This window comes from Colias eurytheme, chromosome 26 (genome assembly GCF_061535395.1).
Source record: "Colias eurytheme isolate Ceu_HAF_F1 chromosome 26, ilColEury1 Martin Lab GWU primary, whole genome shotgun sequence".
Taxonomy (NCBI): Eukaryota; Metazoa; Arthropoda; class Insecta; order Lepidoptera; family Pieridae; genus Colias; species Colias eurytheme.
In genome coordinates, this window is record NC_143005.1 from 9122812 (window position 1) to 9142060 (window position 19249).

The following is a 19249-nucleotide window of genomic DNA, read 5'->3' on the forward strand; positions in this document are numbered from 1 at the left end:
ATTTATTTATCCTTAAACTTAGGTTCTTAATTACAGTATATTCAACATTATGGTCATTTTAGGATGACATCGACGAATTCAGACCGTTGATTCCTGTAATACAGGCTGTCAGAAATCCTGGAATGAAAGAGAGACATTGGAATGAGTTTATGGAAAAAGCCGGTTGGTATTCATAATTCCTTGCGTAAAAAAATCAAACATTCCCAACAAATCTCTATATGGTTGCATTAGAAGTGTTAAATCCATTTTAAAATCTATTAATGGCAAAAATCTACTGAACTTAAAAAAAGACGAGATCAAGAAGTAAAAAGCCCACTTACCTTGCTTATTGTTATTCCAACAGGTATAACAGTAACAATGAACGAGAAGCAGACCTTCCAAATGTGCTTGAAGCAAGGCATGGCGGCGCACGGCGAGCTGATCGCCGAGATTGGGGAGCTGGCCAGCAAGGAGTACGTCATAGAGCAGTCGCTCGATAAGATGCTGAACGACTGGGCCACTAAGGCGATGGAGATCGCGCCTTATAAGAATACTGGTGAGAGATTTGAGGTTGTTGTGTAGGATTATGTTGATTTTTGGTGAGGCAAATTATTTTGTGGTAGACTAAATTGTAATTTATATTTTCGATATCGATTGATAATACGAATCACTGTATTAAAACATCTTCTCTTATCTACCTCATCAAATATTTAAAATTTTTGTGTGCATTATATTGAATTTTATAGCAAACTGTACTGAACAGATCTGCCTATGTTCTTTTACCCATTTCACACAAAGGAACACAAAGCTTAATGGTTCTAAGTAAAAAAGCTCCTGAGTGAGTGCACATTTAATCTATCAAGTTAAATCTCTGCAATGGACGCCTATAAAAAAATAATCATTTTAAATTTATCCAGGTACATTCATAATGAAGATAGCAGACGAGACCTTACAACTACTAGACGAACATCTCCTCGCCACGCAGCAGCTCGGCTTCAGTCCTTTCAAAGCGGCCTTCGAGCTTCGCATCCAGGAGTGGGATGACAAGCTGCGTCTCACGCAAAAGGTTGTGGACGAATGGATCGAGTGTCAGAAGTAAGATTTTATTTGATGAATATGTACATTGTACGTGCATATGATGGTAGGCTATTAGAAATAATATTTTAACTGGGAATAAAAATAATACTTTTTATAATATCTAATGAGCAAAATACGACATATTGCCAAAATTTTGCGTTGTAAAATTTAAATCAAAACTTTCTTACAAACCTTATAGTTTATCAAATCAAATTCAATTATATTACTTACATATTTTTTTTCTAAAGGGAATGGATGTACTTGGAACCTATATTTACATCTGAAGATATATCACGTCAACTGCCACTAGAAGCTAAAAAGTATGGCACTATGGAGAGAATCTGGAGAAGAATTATGTCTTCTGCTGCAGCCGTTCCCAAGGTTTACATTTACTTAAATTTTCAATTCATCAACAAACCGTTGCTTAAAAAACAACCAAAAAAATATTCTATTGCTTTACTTTATTAAAAATATGTAGCACTGCCTATTTATTAAAATTTTCTGTATGCAAGAACGTCTGATTTTAAACCAATAACAAAATAAACAGTACCTTTAAATACGACGTCCATCACAATCATCACAAGAGGTAACCCCTGTGTTCCAGATTATGATCATATGCCCTGACAGTCGTCTGCTAGACAGCTTGGTGGAAGCACGTCATCTCCTAGCGGTGGTGTCACGTGGCCTCAACGAATACATGGAGCTGAAGCGGCTGCGGTTCCCGCGCTTCTTCTTCCTCAGCGATGACGAACTGCTGGAGATTCTGTCGCAGAGCAGGAACCCGAAGGCTGTGCAACCGCATCTTAGGAAGTGCTTTGAGAATATTGCTAAGGTGCAAATTAAATAAAAATTATAAATATATATAATTTTTCAAAAGGAAGATATTTGTAATATCTTTCTTTTTCAGTACTTTTTAAAGTGAAACTGTTATTACATCGTCTCAAACTTTTTGGTCTGTATAGCGCATATCGCGTGACGGTCGGCTGCCGAGTAGGTATAAAGCAGTGTTCGGAACCGTACGATAATTATCGTACAAATACGATAATTTTGTTCCTAAGTTTCACTTTTACCGTGGTTTCATAAAACCACACAACATTTTTACTTATTCTTATTTCATAATTAAACGGAATCATTACAGCATTTCTAACGCTAAATATGTGTACATCACGATATAAGTAGGAAATACTCAATATATACAAAACCGTATTGTCACATAGATAAACACTTGATATAAGTATTTCACATAATATTCAAGTTTGCGGTTACCACCAGAAGTAATAATACATACATAATACGAAATTGTTTCAGGTTACCTTTGAAGCAGATCTCAAGATCACACAAATGCACTCGAGCGAAGGTGAAATTGTCGATCTCAAGTACAAGTTCTATCCGTCATCGAATGTTGAGCAATGGCTCTTGTTATTGGAAGACACCATGAGACATAGCAGTGAGTTATAGCGTCTCGAATTAGTATGTTATTTATAGCAAACAGTAAGGAATCGCCTTTGATGTCGCGCGATGCCGCCGCCAGCGTAGGTACTTACGCTGCCACACGAAAATACGCTAGGGTTGCAACAAATGGGAAATAAAACAATTTTGTTTATTAATATTATGATGAAATCATTTATTCATATGTACATTCAAAATAATTGCGATTATTAAATCTGATGTAATTATTTGTTCATAAATATATAATTACAGATATTGCACTGCTAAATATTATTTACGTGGACACTTTATTTTTGGATGTTCTTAATTGTATATTATACCATTTAACTAAGTAATGCATTCGCATTGGGATGTACAATCTGATTAGAAAATAATGAGGACAACATATACATAGCTTTGATTTTAATTCAACAGATGCAATTAATACAATCTTTCTGAAATATTGTTTCCTTCTGGGATTTCAATGTAGATTTACATCCGTAAACGGAACAGTTTTTGCGCGTCATAATAGAATATGTAAGTACCTATGTATAATAAAATTATTACACAAAAAATACGACTGCGTCGTCCTTTCGCGATAGTTAATGCAAACTCAGCGTGATTGCATTAAGCGGCCCGCGTCGCCCGACCCCCCGCCAGTTCCCCTCCGTTTCTCTGCACAAGTACATTCGTCGCCATACTGTAGGATGGTAATACTGTGGCAAATGGTTAAGCAATTTGCATACAATAATGGCTACAACCAAATATATGATATTTTCTAGGCTAGAACAGTTATATGTCTACTGTATAATCTATTAGTGTTAATTAATAGTATAAGCCGCTGATAGTTATTGTTTCGAAACGACCAAACAATGTAAATTGGCAGCTTCTGACAATTATAAATTTGTACACACATGCGTTCATTAATTTTCATTTATTTGTACGTTGCCAATTAAACTTCTTTCGTTAAAAATATATTCCTCCGATAGTTTTTGCCCCTAGAATCACGTATTAGTTAGTATAGACGATGTTTGTCATGTACATTCGGGACCAAAACATATTCTAGTACGGCTAACCCTGGTCGCGGGCATGGAGGAGCTATGGACGATGCCGCGCGCCGAGTGGGTGCTGCGCTGGCCCGGCCAGGTGGTGATAGCGGGCTCGCAGACCGCCTGGACGGCTGGCGTGGAGGAGGCGATCAGCGAGTACAGGATGGACTGCTACTTCGAGGAGATGCTGCGACAGGTTAGATAGTAATCTGTGTTGCGTGTTAGTTATGATCTGATGATGCATCTGTTATTTGGTATTCGAGATTTTCTAGGAATATTTGAAAATTGAACGATGTGAAGTTTATTTAAATATTATATTTATTTAAAGATAAATCGGATTTTAAACGCGATTTATTCATTATATAATAATTTTCAGCGAGCGTGGTCTCCCCGTGACCCGTAAAATCTTTTATTTATAAATGCGTATTATTTATAACGGATTTAAACTATAAAAAATTTAAACGGATTTATTGGGTTATAACAATCGCGTAAAATCAAACGTCTACCTACGTCGTACCTACCTGCTGTATTTACATACGACGCGACGTGTTGACATTTACAGTTACACTTACATGACGAAAAACTGCTCATTTGGCAAAATTGTGGCAAAGCAGTATTGCCAAAATTAAAATATTGAATTGAATTGAAAAACTGCTCATATAACAAAGTTTGCATTATAAACATCCATTTTTATTTTATTTTTATTTTTTATCTCCAGCTGGACAGTCTCCGCGCGCTAGTCAAGGGCGAGCTGACCTTCTTCCAGCGGGAAGTGCTCTGCGCGCTGATCGTGATCGAGGTGCACGCGCGTGACGTCACCAACACGCTCGTTATTGAGAACGTGAAGAATGTTAACGACTTCCAGTGGATCTGTCAGCTACGGTATGATGTTTATAGTGATATTGTAACGAGTATTTGGAAATATTATGGTCACTTATAGTAGTCACTCATCGTACGTATAAGGGCAAACTTTGCCAAAAATTCACATAACATCGCCTTCTCAGTTTGTCATCGTGAACTAAGTTAATATAATTATTCTGGAATAAAGTATTAAAGCATTAAAATTTACGACTCTACACTGACTGCATGACGATAGCAAAAATAGCTAATCACATAAATTATGGTGTGAAAATCGTTATATTGCAATAACAAGCCAATTTTCTAGATACTACCAGATGATAAAGGACTTCTATCCCCTGGAAGAGGGGGAATTGCCAGAAATCTACCAGGACGAGAACCGTCTGGACACGTCGATGTTCTACCGCCAGTTTAGCCAAAACTATTGCGACGTGCGCGCTCTCAACTCTGTGTTTACTTACCAGAATGAATATTTGGGCAACAGGTGTGCATAATGTGGTACTTTTTATAAGAAAAATTAAGATAGGGATATTTTGTGTAAATTTCCACAAAATATCCCTATCAATTCCTGTCTTGTTACCGATCGCGATGTTATTATTAAAAGTTAAAAAGTTACTTGTAGTTATAATAAAACAAATTAAATTAAAACAAAACTGTTATATTACTGTCTTCAATAACGTCGTCTTACTCCATGACATGACACGGTATTGCTATGACGTGAAATTTTACTCTCAACGCGCCTAAAGAAGTTTCACTTCAAAAACTACCTTTCAGCGGTCGACTCGTAATCACGCCTCTAACGGACCGCTGTTACCTCACCCTCATGTGCGCGATGCACTTGAAGTTTGGCGGAGCGCCCGCAGGCCCCGCCGGCACCGGCAAGACTGAGACCACTAAGGTTTGTCGCGTGTTTATATATTACGTCACATTTTTTTATTGTATTTGACGGTAGATCACTATTTCAAAACGTATCATAACATATTTACCAAATTATGAAAAAAAACTTCATAATATAATGCAGCTTTCTCTCCCTCCAAAGTCTAAACGAATGAAACATAAGAGCTTAAAATGCAATTGTTTCATATTATTTAGTATAAAGTTCTACCTTGCAACTTGGCCCATTGCAATAATATTTCTACACGTGGCTTCATTGAGCAACCTACAATATTTCCACTGTATTTCAGTTTATTTGTTTTCGAATTATTTAATAAAAGATTTTTTACCTTCTTAAAATGTATACATAAATTTGCAACACTTTCATTGTGTGATGGTACGAACAATCGAACATGATTCTAAAAGTACGTATGAATAACAATAATAAGGATTTGTTTTCGATATTTAAAAATATCCTAACGTGATAGTTAGTGAACACAGAAATTAGAAAATTATCACAATGTAAGAAATCACTCACTATTCTTCCCTGGTTAAATTTAACAATTGTATATTTACTATTGTATAGTTATAAATATTTTCAGGATTTAGCCAAAGCATTGGCAGTGCAATGCGTAGTCTTCAATTGCTCGGATCAACTGGATTTCATGGCGATGGGCAAATTCTTCAAAGGACTTGCAGCGTTAGTTGAAAATTTAATTGTTTAGTTCAAAAATATAATACCTATGTATTTTAGGAATCTTCTTCTCACTGCGTTTGGCGTTGTATTCATTAAATGATCCTGTAAAATATATGTTATTAGTTTATTACAGAAAAATATGCATATTGGATGTACTTGCATAGTTTATCAGTGTAGAATCGCACCAAGCCGAAATAGCGGGTGGCTTCTACTACATTAGGGAAAATTACGTTAACACAAAATCGATGTTCGGAATATAGTGAGCAGCAAAAACAATGCACCACGTACCTTGGAGATGCTGCAGCACTCGATGAATTTGCGCCCAATCATCCGATGCGATACACGTGTTTCAATGGCCGCCGCGCGCGCACACATCAGAGGAGCGGCTCGATCGAATGCGGAAGTACAAGTGGCGACCACAGATTAAGGTCTCGACTCTCGTGGTGCATGACAGTTGCAAAATAATTTGACAACCTTTGTTTGCATACTCTGTGCCAAACATCGATAATAGACACCACGATCAATTACACGGTAACGAAACATCCCGCCCACCAAAATGCCTATGGTATTTTCTGGTCAGACGATAAATAGAACATAATGGGAACGAGAACGATAAGAATGATCCGCATAATTATTGATGATACTTATTGATTACGATAAAAACTAGTTACCTAACTAATTGATTCTGTATAACACGATAGATGTTACACAGACACGATATCTTATTGCTAACGATAACTTAATGTCTAGATACCTTACGATACTAAAGAAAGATAAACGATTTAAGCTAGTCCTCGATTGGTAGAGGGCATAACTTAACCAACGGTCTTTGAATTATATGATTTTTTGCTGTTTTAACTACTGCAATCCGAGCTACACCATCAGAACCGGGTAAAAGATCCACTACTCTGGCAAGAGACCATTGTAGTGGCGCACGATTTTCATCCTTAATTATCACCATTGAGCCTATCTGAAGCGGTTTAGAATCCTTAGTCCATTTGGCGCGTTGTGTTAGTGAGTTAAGATACTCGTGTTTCCATTTGGACCAAAAACTCTGGTGAAATGATTGTAACAACTGCCACCGATGAAGCCGACTTATATTAACATTTGATAGATCTTCATCAGGGACAGCTGTCAAAGGCTCTAAGGTAAGGAAATGGCCTGGAGTTAAGACCGATAGATCATTTGGATCCGAACTGATTGCACAAAGCGGTCGCGAATTTAATACTGCTTCGATTTGCACGAAAAGCGTTGTAAGTTCTTCAAACGTAAGAACTTGATCACCAACTACACGAAGTAAATGAGATTTAGCCGCCTTGATTTGAATTTCCCATACACCACCGAAATGAGGAGCTGATGGAGGATTGAACTTAAATTCGATCTTTTCTAAATTAGAAGCTTGATGCATAAGAGACGATAATTGATTTCTTGCACCGATAAAGTTTGTTCCACAATCCGCGTGTATCACATTACATCGACCACGGCGTGCCACAAAGCGTCGTAACGCAGCTATAAATGCGTCAGTGGACAGTGTAGACACCACCTCGAGGTGTACTGCTTTTGTTGTAAGACAAATAAAAAGACAAAGGTAAGCCTTTTCAATCTTAGCACCTCGATGTGGGCCTAATTTAATACGAAACGGTCCGCCGAAATCTACGCCTACTATAGAAAATGGTTTGACTTGATTAACACGGTATGACGGTAAATCACTCATAAACGGTTGTAATGGCTTCGGATTAGTTCGATAGCATTGTATACATTTGCTTAAACGATTGCGTACAGTACGTTTTGCCGACATGATCCAAAATTGTTGAAGAAGTAAGAAATGCGTAGTATTGATGCCCGGATGCAAGTAGTTACGATGAATGTTGTCGATAATTAAAAACGTTAATGGATGATCAGACGGTAGAAAGGCTGGATGCCTTTGTTCGTATTCTAAACCTGCGCGTGAAATTCTACCGCCCACCCTGAGAATACCTAATCGATCGATAAATGGATTGAGTTTTCGAAAAGGTTTCGATAAAAGTTTGTTTGATTTAAGATTAGCATTTTCGTTTGAAAAGACCTGACTCTGTACATGTTTAACGATTTTTAATAATGCGTTATGTCTTTCAACGTTATTAATGAAATTATTACGATTAGCTTGAGCTGGGTTTTAGAGTTATTGATAAAACGATATACAAATGCCAAAATGTTAACGATTGTTTGAAATGATGAATAACGATTAAGTAAAGAGTCAATTATTGTTGGTTCGATTGGAGCTCTCTCTTCAGCGGAAAGAGCTACCTTGCGTTGCTCCTTCTCCATAACGACCTTCTCCTCATTTGATGTGACAACAGCTGTATCCGTAGGCCAAGTATCACTACCTTGAGTTAACCAGCACGGTCCCGCCCACCATAAGGCATTGTGCACAAGCTCACTCGGAAATAAACCTCGCGAACACAAATCAGCAGGATTATCACCTGAGGATACATGATGCCACCAGTCTGTTGGTGTGATATCCTGTATGTGACTGACACGATTCGCGACAAATGTTGTCCAACGCGAAGAATGAGAACGCAGCCAAGACAAAACGATAGTTGAGTCAGACCACAAATATACAGAATCAATATGAATACGAGAAAGATACGTGTCTTTTACAAATTTGTAAAGATCTGATAGAAGAACTGCAGCACAGAGCTCGAGTCGTGGTAACGATGTATGTTTAAGAGGTGCAACTCGAGCCTTAGAGCAAACGAAGAAAACATGAATATTACCAACAGCATCTGTAACACGTAAATAGATGACAGCTCCGTATGCAAGGGTAGAACTGTCACAAAACCCATGTAGCTCATACGATACAGCATCCGTGCAGGTAAGTTGCCGAGGAATTAGAAGTTCACCCAAAAGATTAAGTTGAGTGCGATGTTTGTGCGCTACTACAATCTGTCTAAACATTTGACGAGCATCAGCCATGAAGACAACGTTGTGTTCCCTAAAGCGTAAAAGTAGATTTAAAATATTCGGTTGTAGCTTTGGGCCGATAAGTTGTGTGTCATTCAGTGACTTAGAATGCATATCCTTCGCAGAAGCGTCGAATACAACGCGGAGGCGTGTGGTCGCAGAGTCAGGGCGTAGAACGCAATGATGAGGTATGTAGTATTTTCCTGTGCCAACTTGTGCTACAGGAACCACTGTCATGTGACCACTTTCGATGTAATCAGACATAAAGTCGACATATTGCGATTTTAACAAAGCGTCACGTGACAACCTACGTTCGATAGCATAGAACCTACGCAAAGCAACTTCGCGAGAGCCCTCAAATGTAGGTTCTGAATTATTCTTAAATGGAATACGAACAATATAACGCCCAGATTCATCACGTGAGTGTTCTTCAACGAATTTACGTTCGCATAATAACTCATCTGGAGTTAGCGTTGAAGTTTGCGGTACTGAATCTAATTCCCAAAAACGATGAACTAATGAATTTAAATCATTATCGATTACAGGCAACGTCTGCAACAGACTACTACATGAAATATTAGTTTTACCTAGAAGTAGCCAACCAAAGATTGAATTAAACGCGGTAGGTTGGTTGACGCCTCCCTTGATATGTTGATTAAGAACAGAGTCAGCGAATACATCAGCAGCAAGCAAAATGTCAATGGGACCAGGTATATCGAAACCAGGGTCCGCTAACGGCAACGATTTAATATGGGACCAACTTGATGAATTAAGTTGAGCGATAGGTTGATCGCCACATATTTTAGATATGACGTGCATATCCAAGTTAAATAGAATTCGACCGTTAGTGCCGATAGAACAAGTGACGTCACCAATAATAGGTGCATCCGCTTCCCCTATGCCACTAATTGCCGCGGTTGTTGAAGCCGGCGTTAAATTTAAAAGTTTTACTGCTGATTCTGTTATGAAATTGCTCTGACTGCCCGTATCAAACAGGGCACGAAACGATTGCATATTACCTGAAGCATCCTTAACCTGAACGATAGCTGTGGCTAACAGCACTGTATGATTCGTATGTGACCTTGACACCAGCGACGACCCGATTTGATTTGATTCGATCTTAGTGTTATGATCGCGATGGAGTAAGGTGTGATGTTTACGCTTACACATACGACACGAAAAAATAGATTTGCAATTTTTTAATTGATGTGATGGCTTCAGGCAATTAAAGCACCAATTGTTTTGAGTGGCAATAGCCATACGATCGTCAATCGATTTACTAATAAAATCTTGACAAGAAAAAATAGAATGCGACTTATGGCAATACGCGCAGCTACTTGAATAAACTTTAGACTTATCGTTCGAATTACCTCTATTGTTCATAGCAACAAGTGCATTTGAATTGAAACGTTTCGTCGATTGATTTTGAGTAGTCGAAGGCTTTAAAGATTTGTTCACACCAGAAAAATGTGTATCTCGTAATAAGGCTTCGCATTTAGAACGCAAAAACCCCCTTAATTGATCATAAGACGGCAACTCCACGTTAGAATATTTCTCCTCAAAATCGCGGCGTAAGTTCTTGTCTAATTTTGATAAAATATGGTAAACTAAAACAAAATCCCAACGATCTATCGGTAACTCAATAGATTTTAAAATATTTAAATTTTCATCGAATAAGTCGAGTGACTTTTGAAACTCAGTTGCGTTGTTATGCATGAAGTTAGTGTTTAAAATATCTTGCCAACAAGTAAAAGCTAATGTTCGTTTACATTTATAGCGATTAACAAGAGCTTCATACGCGTCGCGATAATATTCGTGAGTCATAGGGAACGCCTTAACCACCGATAACGCATCCCCGCTAAGAGAAGAAATTAAATAATGAAACTTTTCCGTGTCCGAAATTGACGTTGAGTTATGAATTAAAGAATTAAACGTATCATAAAACACAGGCCACTGCTTGATATTGCCCGAAAAATGTGGCAATGTAATTTTAGGTAAACGGATATTCGATGAATTGATATTCGAGTTAATCGAATTATTTGTATCATGTTTAGTTAAACTAATATAAATAGACTGTATCTGAAAATATAACTCATCGAATTGTTCCTCAATTTCAGTTTCATTATCCGCGTCGTCCGACAGATCGAGTATATTAAAATGAGCATTTTCGAAATTTGAAACGATTTGTTTAATTTCCTGATGATACGATAAAAATAGGTCGTATTGTGAACGATCACTCAAAGCTGCATTACCTATTTCTAACGCCTTCGATAATCTTTTAAGCGCTATAGTACGTTTTCTACGCAATGTCGATAAGTCCTTAGTCGTATAATATTCATCCACCGATTTAGATTTTAATTTTTTCAAAGAACCTAACTTCCGAGTTGTATGTTTAGTTAATAAAGACATCCTATTAAATTTAAATTTATATATCGAATAAACAAAATGTAAAAACGTTTATAAACAAACAATTAACTAACAAAGTTAATCTTCGATGTAATTTTTCAAACAATGAAATAAAATGAAACAATGAAATTATTATTTCACCTTTACGCATATGAAGTTAAGGATGAAAATCGCATGAAACGGTAATGTGAATGAATACAGATTATAACTTACAATAACAAGTTACAATGATGATGCGCTGCGCGAGCCGCTGGAATGTTCGACGTTCGATTGTCAATTTACCCCCGAGTGTTAATATAAAATGAAATTATTTTATATTACGATTTAACCTAATATTACGTTTTAATATTAGTTATGTAGTTAGGATAAACTGTAACGTGAATGAATTATGTTTTGGAATGTGAAATTACTATAGGCCTATGTAAAATTAAGCACCGATGAAATATGTGATTGCTTAACTAGTTCCTACAATAATTAAACACTTTTGACTTGTACTTCTGAATATGTATTAAGTTTTAGAATATGAAATTGTTTTAAGCCGGTTGAATTTAAGCACCGATAAAATAAGTGTTTGCTTAAATAGATCTTATAACAACTTCCTACTTTGTTAAACAAAGAACCTAATACGAACGGAATTGAATTTGATTTTAGATTATGAATTACGTGTGACCAGTAATACCATAAGCTTTTGAATATGATAATTGATACGCAAATTCCCGGGTTTCGGCACCAGAAATAATGTAGAATCGCACCAAGCCGAAATAGCGGGTGGCTTCTACTACATTAGGGAAAATTACGTTAACACAAAATCGATGTTCGGAATATAGTGAGCAGCAAAAACAATGCACCACGTACCTTGGAGATGCTGCAGCACTCGATGAATTTGCGCCCAATCATCCGATGCGATACACGTGTTTCAATGGCCGCCGCGCGCGCACACATCAGAGGAGCGGCTCGATCGAATGCGGAAGTACAAGTGGCGACCACAGATTAAGGTCTCGACTCTCGTGGTGCATGACAGTTGCAAAATAATTTGACAACCTTTGTTTGCATACTCTGTGCCAAACATCGATAATAGACACCACGATCAATTACACGGTAACGAAACAATCAGTGATATCATTTGTTTTAGTGCACACATTCCTTGTTTTATGACAAGGACGCTAAAGTTTTATTTTATATTTTTATGCGAATAAAATTATGCTTAGAAAAGCTGTAGGACATAGGTCCTACAGCTTGGATAGCCAAGGTTTAATCAATTAGAAAAAATATACTAATTAAGAATCTATTACACATTTTTTACACACATACCTTTTCCCGCCCTAAAACTGGAACGTCCTTGTATTATTTTATCATCTTCTTATAAAATAATTATGTCTATCCGGCTGAGCGGAATAATAAATTAATATTAATAAGTAAAAGTTTCATACAATAATTCTAAACAAACATTTTGTTGCATATTAACTGAGATTATTCTATAAACAGCTGATACTATAACAATGTACTATAAGTAGTATGATAATCATTAAATTTAAAATTCGAATTCGCAACGCACGCGCGCGTGGATACCAAAAACCTTAGATTACAAAATAAAAGACAGATGGAGCGTTGCCGAACTAAACCGAATAATTTATCGTCATTTCCATGTAGCTATGTGTGCTGTCATTTCGCCGCTGCACTGTACGTACACGGTGCTTCTGTGTGGGTGTTATGTTACCAGATATTGAAAATTTTCCCAAAATTTTCCCCGACTTTGGAAGAAAGAGGGTTATGTTTTTCGAGTGTATCTATGTACATAATATTTCTTTGGCACGCCCTGCAGTATAAACCGCTGAACCGATTTTGATTTAAGAGGTGACATTGCAATCATCTGAATTACATATTATGGTAGTGGTGTTAGTGACGCTGGCTGTCAGGTTTTAATTTTAATTTTAATATAAATTCTTGTTTATGATAATTTTTTATAATATTGTAAGAATTATTTTGTTACATATAGCACCTATCTACTAAAGTTAAATGTGGACAAAATAATTTTATTAAAATTTTAATGAAATAAATTACATTAAAAAAAGTTTAATTTTTCAAAACATATGAATGCGAATAGCGACAGTTTTTAGTCGAAAATGCGGGACATTTTATTTTCATCGTATCCATCATGGAGTTCACATGAATTAAATCGCGAGCGAAAACGACTATGACGCTTTTTATAAAGGTAACAAAAAAAATGTATAATGCTTATTAAGATAATCGAATAATGATCATGAACCTTTATTGCACTATACAAATAATCATATTCACGATCGAAAAATTCAACAGCACTACCCCGAAGATCTTTTAACCATTTTACCGTTTTACCCCTAAAAATGGCAAATTCATTTTCAAAATACTGGCAGCATACGTTGAAGTTTTGAATTCCTTCGTATATGTAAAATTATTATTTGTATACAAAATTAAATAAGCCAAATAATCTACAGAAAACCTGTAAAACGATGTTTTATCTTTTTATTTGTTTTCGGGAACAAATTTTACAGCGTTTTAATATCACAAGACAGCATTTTTTTACTAAAATATCAAACCCCTTTTGACGTATTGCATGACACTAGAATCGCTATAGCACTGGCGGAGGTTCGTATTCGTTTTTGATTTCGTATTTTCTTTGACAAGGGCGAGGGACGATTGACATGCTCCATCTGCATTTTATTTTGTAATCTAAGCCAAAAACAATGACGCGCGAAACGCACGCTAGAATCAAGACATTCGGAATTTAGAAATAACATTTGTTTTATTTTTCCCGCTATTCGAAATTATATGATGTTATTTATTTACTTTAAAAAATTACATTCAATTTAATTTTAATTATTGCAACAAAATAACATATTCAGCTATAGACACAGACACGGCGCCAGAAAAAAAAGTAACGCGTGTTCTAGAAAAATTTGAATTTGCGCGCTCGAATTATACCATCTAATCTGTGTCATAATTTATTACATTATTTTCATTCATTTTCTATTTTTATTTTATTCTTTCATCCTGAAACTAGTAGTTATTGGCTTTATTTATAAAGTACGTCGGTTATTAATGTATTAGTAATTGTATTATTTTAGAACTAATAATTAATAATGGTATTTACAGATCTGGCGCATGGGCGTGTTTTGATGAATTCAACAGAATAGACATTGAAGTACTTTCAGTTGTTGCTCAGCAGGTAAATATTATATTATTATGAGTATTATATTATTGATTATTGAAATAAAGTTAACCAGCCCGCCCGCGGCTTCGCCCGCTTTGTCTATTAACCTATAATAAATAATATAAACCTTTCTTTAGAATCTATGTTTGCAATTTATTATTTTTTGGTATATTAGGTGGTGACCATACAAAAAGCGCAAGTCGCAAAAATGGAGAAATTTTGGTTTGAAGGTGTAGAATTACCATTGAAGGCGTCATGCTCAGTTTTCATAACTATGAACCCTGGATACGCAGGTATGTCCGTAACAAAAAAATGGATTTATTAATACGTAACAATATAATTATGATAAATTCAAAATGTATGTTCTTATTATTAAAAAAAGTGTGTGCCGAGCACACGTGTCAGATGTGAAACTTCTTTTGCAAAATTCAAAGATACCAAAGCCTTACTCCGTGACGTGACGGTATTGCCATGACGTGGTATTGAAAATTTACTCTCATCGCGCCTTAAGAAGTTTCACTTCAAAAAAATTTCATTGATTGGAATGTAAAAATTTTACGTTTAAAATATCTTTAAATTATTAAATTTCTTACTATTGTCACATATCTTCGATATTAAAGACTAAAAATTACTTACTATTAAAATATTTTATAGGTCGTACCGAGTTACCGGACAATCTCAAAGCCCTATTCCGTCCCATAGCTATGATGGTCCCCGATTATGCTCTAATTGCTGAAATATCACTGTTTTCATATGGATTCTTCGAAGCGAAGCTACTTGCTGGAAAGATTACTACTACCTTTAGATTGAGCTCAGAGCAATTGTCGTCACAAGTGAGAAAATTTGTTCATAAATACATATTCTGAAATAAAACGTAGCTTATGGCAATTTAACGTAATTGGGAAATTATAGCATACAATCTTGCAAAAATACATATAGATTGAAAATCTCACGTAGGTGTAGGTAAACGTGAACGATGTTGTCTTTTGGGGGTCTTATCAAAAAATTGAAATTCTGTACAATTTCTGCCATTTAAGTGTAGCTATGACTGATATACATAACTAAACGCGGTGTAAGCGCAAGTCAATAACTTGTTGGAAGTACCTGTTTGAAAAACTAATTACGTTAAGTATATATTAATCTACGTAAAAATATATGTCGCTGTCATGTGGTTGAACCTGCTATTTGATTGAATGATGCGTTAATTGAATGACGGCAACATCTACATGAATAATTATAACAAATTATTATCTACTTTATTTATTACTAGCTCTCCGCCCGCGGCTTCGCCCGCGTTTTCAAAGAAAAACCTGTTCCCGTAGGATTTCCGGGATAAAACCTATCCTATGTCCTTTCTCGGGTATCAAAATATCTCCATACCAAATTTCATGCAAATTGGTTCAGTAGTTTAGGCGTGAATGAGTAACAGACAGACAGACAGAGTTACTTTCGCATTTATAATATTAGTATGGATTTGTATACTTAGTACTTACCTTAGTTTTATCCTACACGAAAATGTATTTAAACATTTATCGGGTGTACATTAAAACCAGGATCACTACGACTTCGGCATGCGAGCTGTAAAAACTGTGATTCTGGTCGCTGGAAATTTGATAAGGCAGATGCCAGATGGAGATGAAAGGCAGATAGTTCTTAGGGCACTGAGAGATGTCAATGTGCCTAAGTTCCTTGCTGACGATCTGGTGCTATTTAACGGTTAGAAAGTAGAGACGTAGAAATAATAGCACGTAGTAGAAGACCTAGGGGAAATTCATGATAAATATTGGTGAGATATAAGAGAATTAGAAAGGGAAGTAGAAGAAATAGTATTGTATGTTGGGGGTTGAGGTAAATTATAAGATATGATTGAGATATGTACCGATTGCGAACTATGTTAAAATAATTAATTCATTATAATAAAAGATGCAACTTCGACGGATTGTATTCCGGGAAATTGCATTGTCTGTACGATGAGGTACTTAATCGTACACACCCATACACACATGTATGGGTTCTGATGTTTATGGGCAGCGGTAATTTTCGAATTGGGTTATTTACTTTTGTTTCAGAATAATGTAAGTCATGAAATCTCACCTCTTTAAAATGTTGATGGTTACAAAAATTTGGAATACTTCACAATATTCTTATAATTTACAGCGAAAATCACGATTTGTTGATATTTCTTCGTTCGATTGTTTATATATTTCATATAAGTAGAAGACCAAAACAAAACAGAGAATTCTTGGAACTTAACTCGTTTGTGTGCGTGTTCACTGACATCATTCTTACGCACACATGCGCACACAAACCGCCAGACAATTTCATACATGTTATTCTTTCAATGGTTCAGCGTTTCAGGCTTTCGAAGGAAAAGCAAGTGAAGAGCTATGAATGAACATGACGCACGTACTCTTATTTGTTTTCAACTCGCGATAGATTTCAGTTTAAATATAGCTTTTCACTACATGCACACAAATACATTGAAGGAATAATAATGAATAGTATTATAATATATGGAAATAATTTAATTTACATAAAATTTCCGTTGAACTCAAATTCAAACATTTACCAACAAGGCTTTTATAAATGCTTAAAACCGTTAAAATACGAAAAGAAGTTATTTGCCACCGGTTCGGAAAGCAGTTCTTGCCGGTGAGATAGATACTGCTTTCCGAATCGGTGGTAATGTTACAAAATGTTATGACGATGCAAAAGTGCTTTTATAAGAAGTCTAATTGAATAAATAAATGTTTGAGTTTTTACAGGGAAAAGCACGAATATCTGTAGTTTTTAATATATTTCCTAATTATTACCAGGTATAATATCGGATTTGTTCCCACGTGTGGAAATCCCAGTAGTGGACTATGGTATCATGGAGCAGTCTATTAGAAACATGCTTTTGAAGAGGGGATACGACGACTTGTATAGTAAGTTTATTATTTTAAAATTGTGTTTCTGTTTATTTATTAATTTAAACTTAGTTTACATCCAACTAGTTGATGAGCGCGACAATCATAACAAGCATCTTATTCTTTCTCTAAATGAATAAAAAATAATACAACAGCTGCAGCTTTACCTCTAATAAGTATGTGAACGTTAAATCCAAATAATTATTAACTCTTTTACTTTTTATATCTCATTTTTATATATCAGCTGTAAGCATTCTCATGAAAACGTTTTTTCAGCATTCATATTCAAGATAATACAACTGTATGAAACTACAGTAGTGCGTCATGGTCTGATGTTGGTCGGTCCAGCTGGTTCAGGAAAAACAAAGGTAAGGTGTGAATATAATGAGCTTATTATTTTTACTTAATTGTTATGAAATTTAATACTTTAGTATTCATTTCTAACTTTGTTAAGATTTGTTTGTGAATGAAACTGATTTATAACATTAATCAGAACATTTAGGGGCCTTTCAATTCCTTAAATATGAAATTAGAATTAATCATATTTAGTTTAGTCAGTAACTGTTGTGCATATAAAATAATTATAAAACTCAAACAAACAAACAAACTCTTCAGTTTTATAATATAAGTATAGATTAAAGAAAAAAACTTATCTTCAAAACACCACCAGTGCTACGAGATCCTTCGAGACGCGCTAACCGCTATTAAGGGCAAGCTGGCGCCCGACGGGTTTCCCTTCACCCCGGTGCACACGTTCGTGGTGAACCCCAAGTCGATCACCATGGGACAACTGTATGGGGAATTTGATCTGCAGACGCATGAATGGTTATTGAAACTTGTGTCATTGTTGTTGATCAAAATGAGGGTAGTTTTGAAAATAACAATGGCGTTTCTCAATCTATTTTCGCTACGTTTGCAGTTGAACTGAATGAGTCTTTTTTCAAACAAGCAAAGTTATGGTTTTGAGTAATTTTATATAAATATTTACATAACTTTGCCTTTTGAATGCCTAAAAAATACTGTATTCAGAATAAATATAATTACAAGTGTTAAAACTGAAATGCAAACTTTTCTTTATCTGTTTCCTAAAATTAGCATCTGTTTGAAACATTAATATCATAAAGTAAAAGAAGTCGTGGATATTAACTAGTATTTATAAAAACTTATTTTAGGACGGATGGCATTCTATCGAGTTTGGTTAGAGCCGGTATCGCGGTGGAAGACACGGACAAGCGATGGTACATCTTCGATGGGCCCGTGGACGCCGTTTGGATTGAAAACATGAACACTGTGTGTACAGAATGTTATTTGTACTATTTCAATAACTACGATATTAATATAGAAAAACTTTGTTTGCTTACCCTCCTGTTTTTTTATTGCAATGAGTTGATCGTCCTCGAATTTCGAAATTAATGAATTCATCCTTTGAACTCAAAACATGGGTTATTTTTAGTGGGCAGTTGATACTGCTTATTTTTTTCCACTTTAATTATCTTTACTTGCGGATTTCCTTATTTAAGTACATTCTTATTTGAAAACTAGCTTTCCGCCTGCGGCTTCGCCCGCGTTTTCAAAGAAAAACCCGCATAGTTCCCGTTCCCGTGGGATTTCCGGGATAAAACCTAGCCTATGTTACTCGTGGATAATGTAGCTTTCGAATGGTGAAAGAATTTTTAAAATCGGTCCAGTACTTTATGAGCCTATTCCTTAGATTAAGGATTGGTCTCCGCGCGCGCGCTACGACTAGATACCGCCGGCGTACTTGAAAAATGCGGCAACTAATAGTACGCCGAATTCGGCGTACCCGAGCCAGTCGTGTCACAGGCATTGTGTGGGGAGG

The 19249-nt window shown here is 35.9% G+C and overlaps 1 protein-coding gene across 1 annotated transcript in view; it reads left to right on the plus strand.

The window, feature by feature from the left end:
* The window catches only part of LOC149897331 (dynein axonemal heavy chain 1-like), a 70222-nt gene that overhangs the window by 11791 nt on the left and 39182 nt on the right, over positions 1-19249 (plus strand). Inside the window, exons 23-41 of the mRNA XM_090116575.1 lie at positions 63-162; positions 344-535; positions 897-1074; positions 1305-1437; positions 1661-1888; positions 2365-2503; positions 3551-3729; positions 4252-4415; positions 4699-4875; positions 5166-5289; positions 5867-5964; positions 14443-14515; positions 14676-14793; positions 15155-15333; positions 16054-16216; positions 17317-17427; positions 17686-17777; positions 18080-18234; positions 18582-18699. Of these exons, the coding sequence (XP_089972701.1) occupies positions 63-162; positions 344-535; positions 897-1074; positions 1305-1437; positions 1661-1888; positions 2365-2503; positions 3551-3729; positions 4252-4415; positions 4699-4875; positions 5166-5289; positions 5867-5964; positions 14443-14515; positions 14676-14793; positions 15155-15333; positions 16054-16216; positions 17317-17427; positions 17686-17777; positions 18080-18234; positions 18582-18699 (2721 nt within the window). The remainder of the gene's footprint in view (positions 1-62; positions 163-343; positions 536-896; positions 1075-1304; positions 1438-1660; positions 1889-2364; positions 2504-3550; positions 3730-4251; positions 4416-4698; positions 4876-5165; positions 5290-5866; positions 5965-14442; positions 14516-14675; positions 14794-15154; positions 15334-16053; positions 16217-17316; positions 17428-17685; positions 17778-18079; positions 18235-18581; positions 18700-19249) is intronic.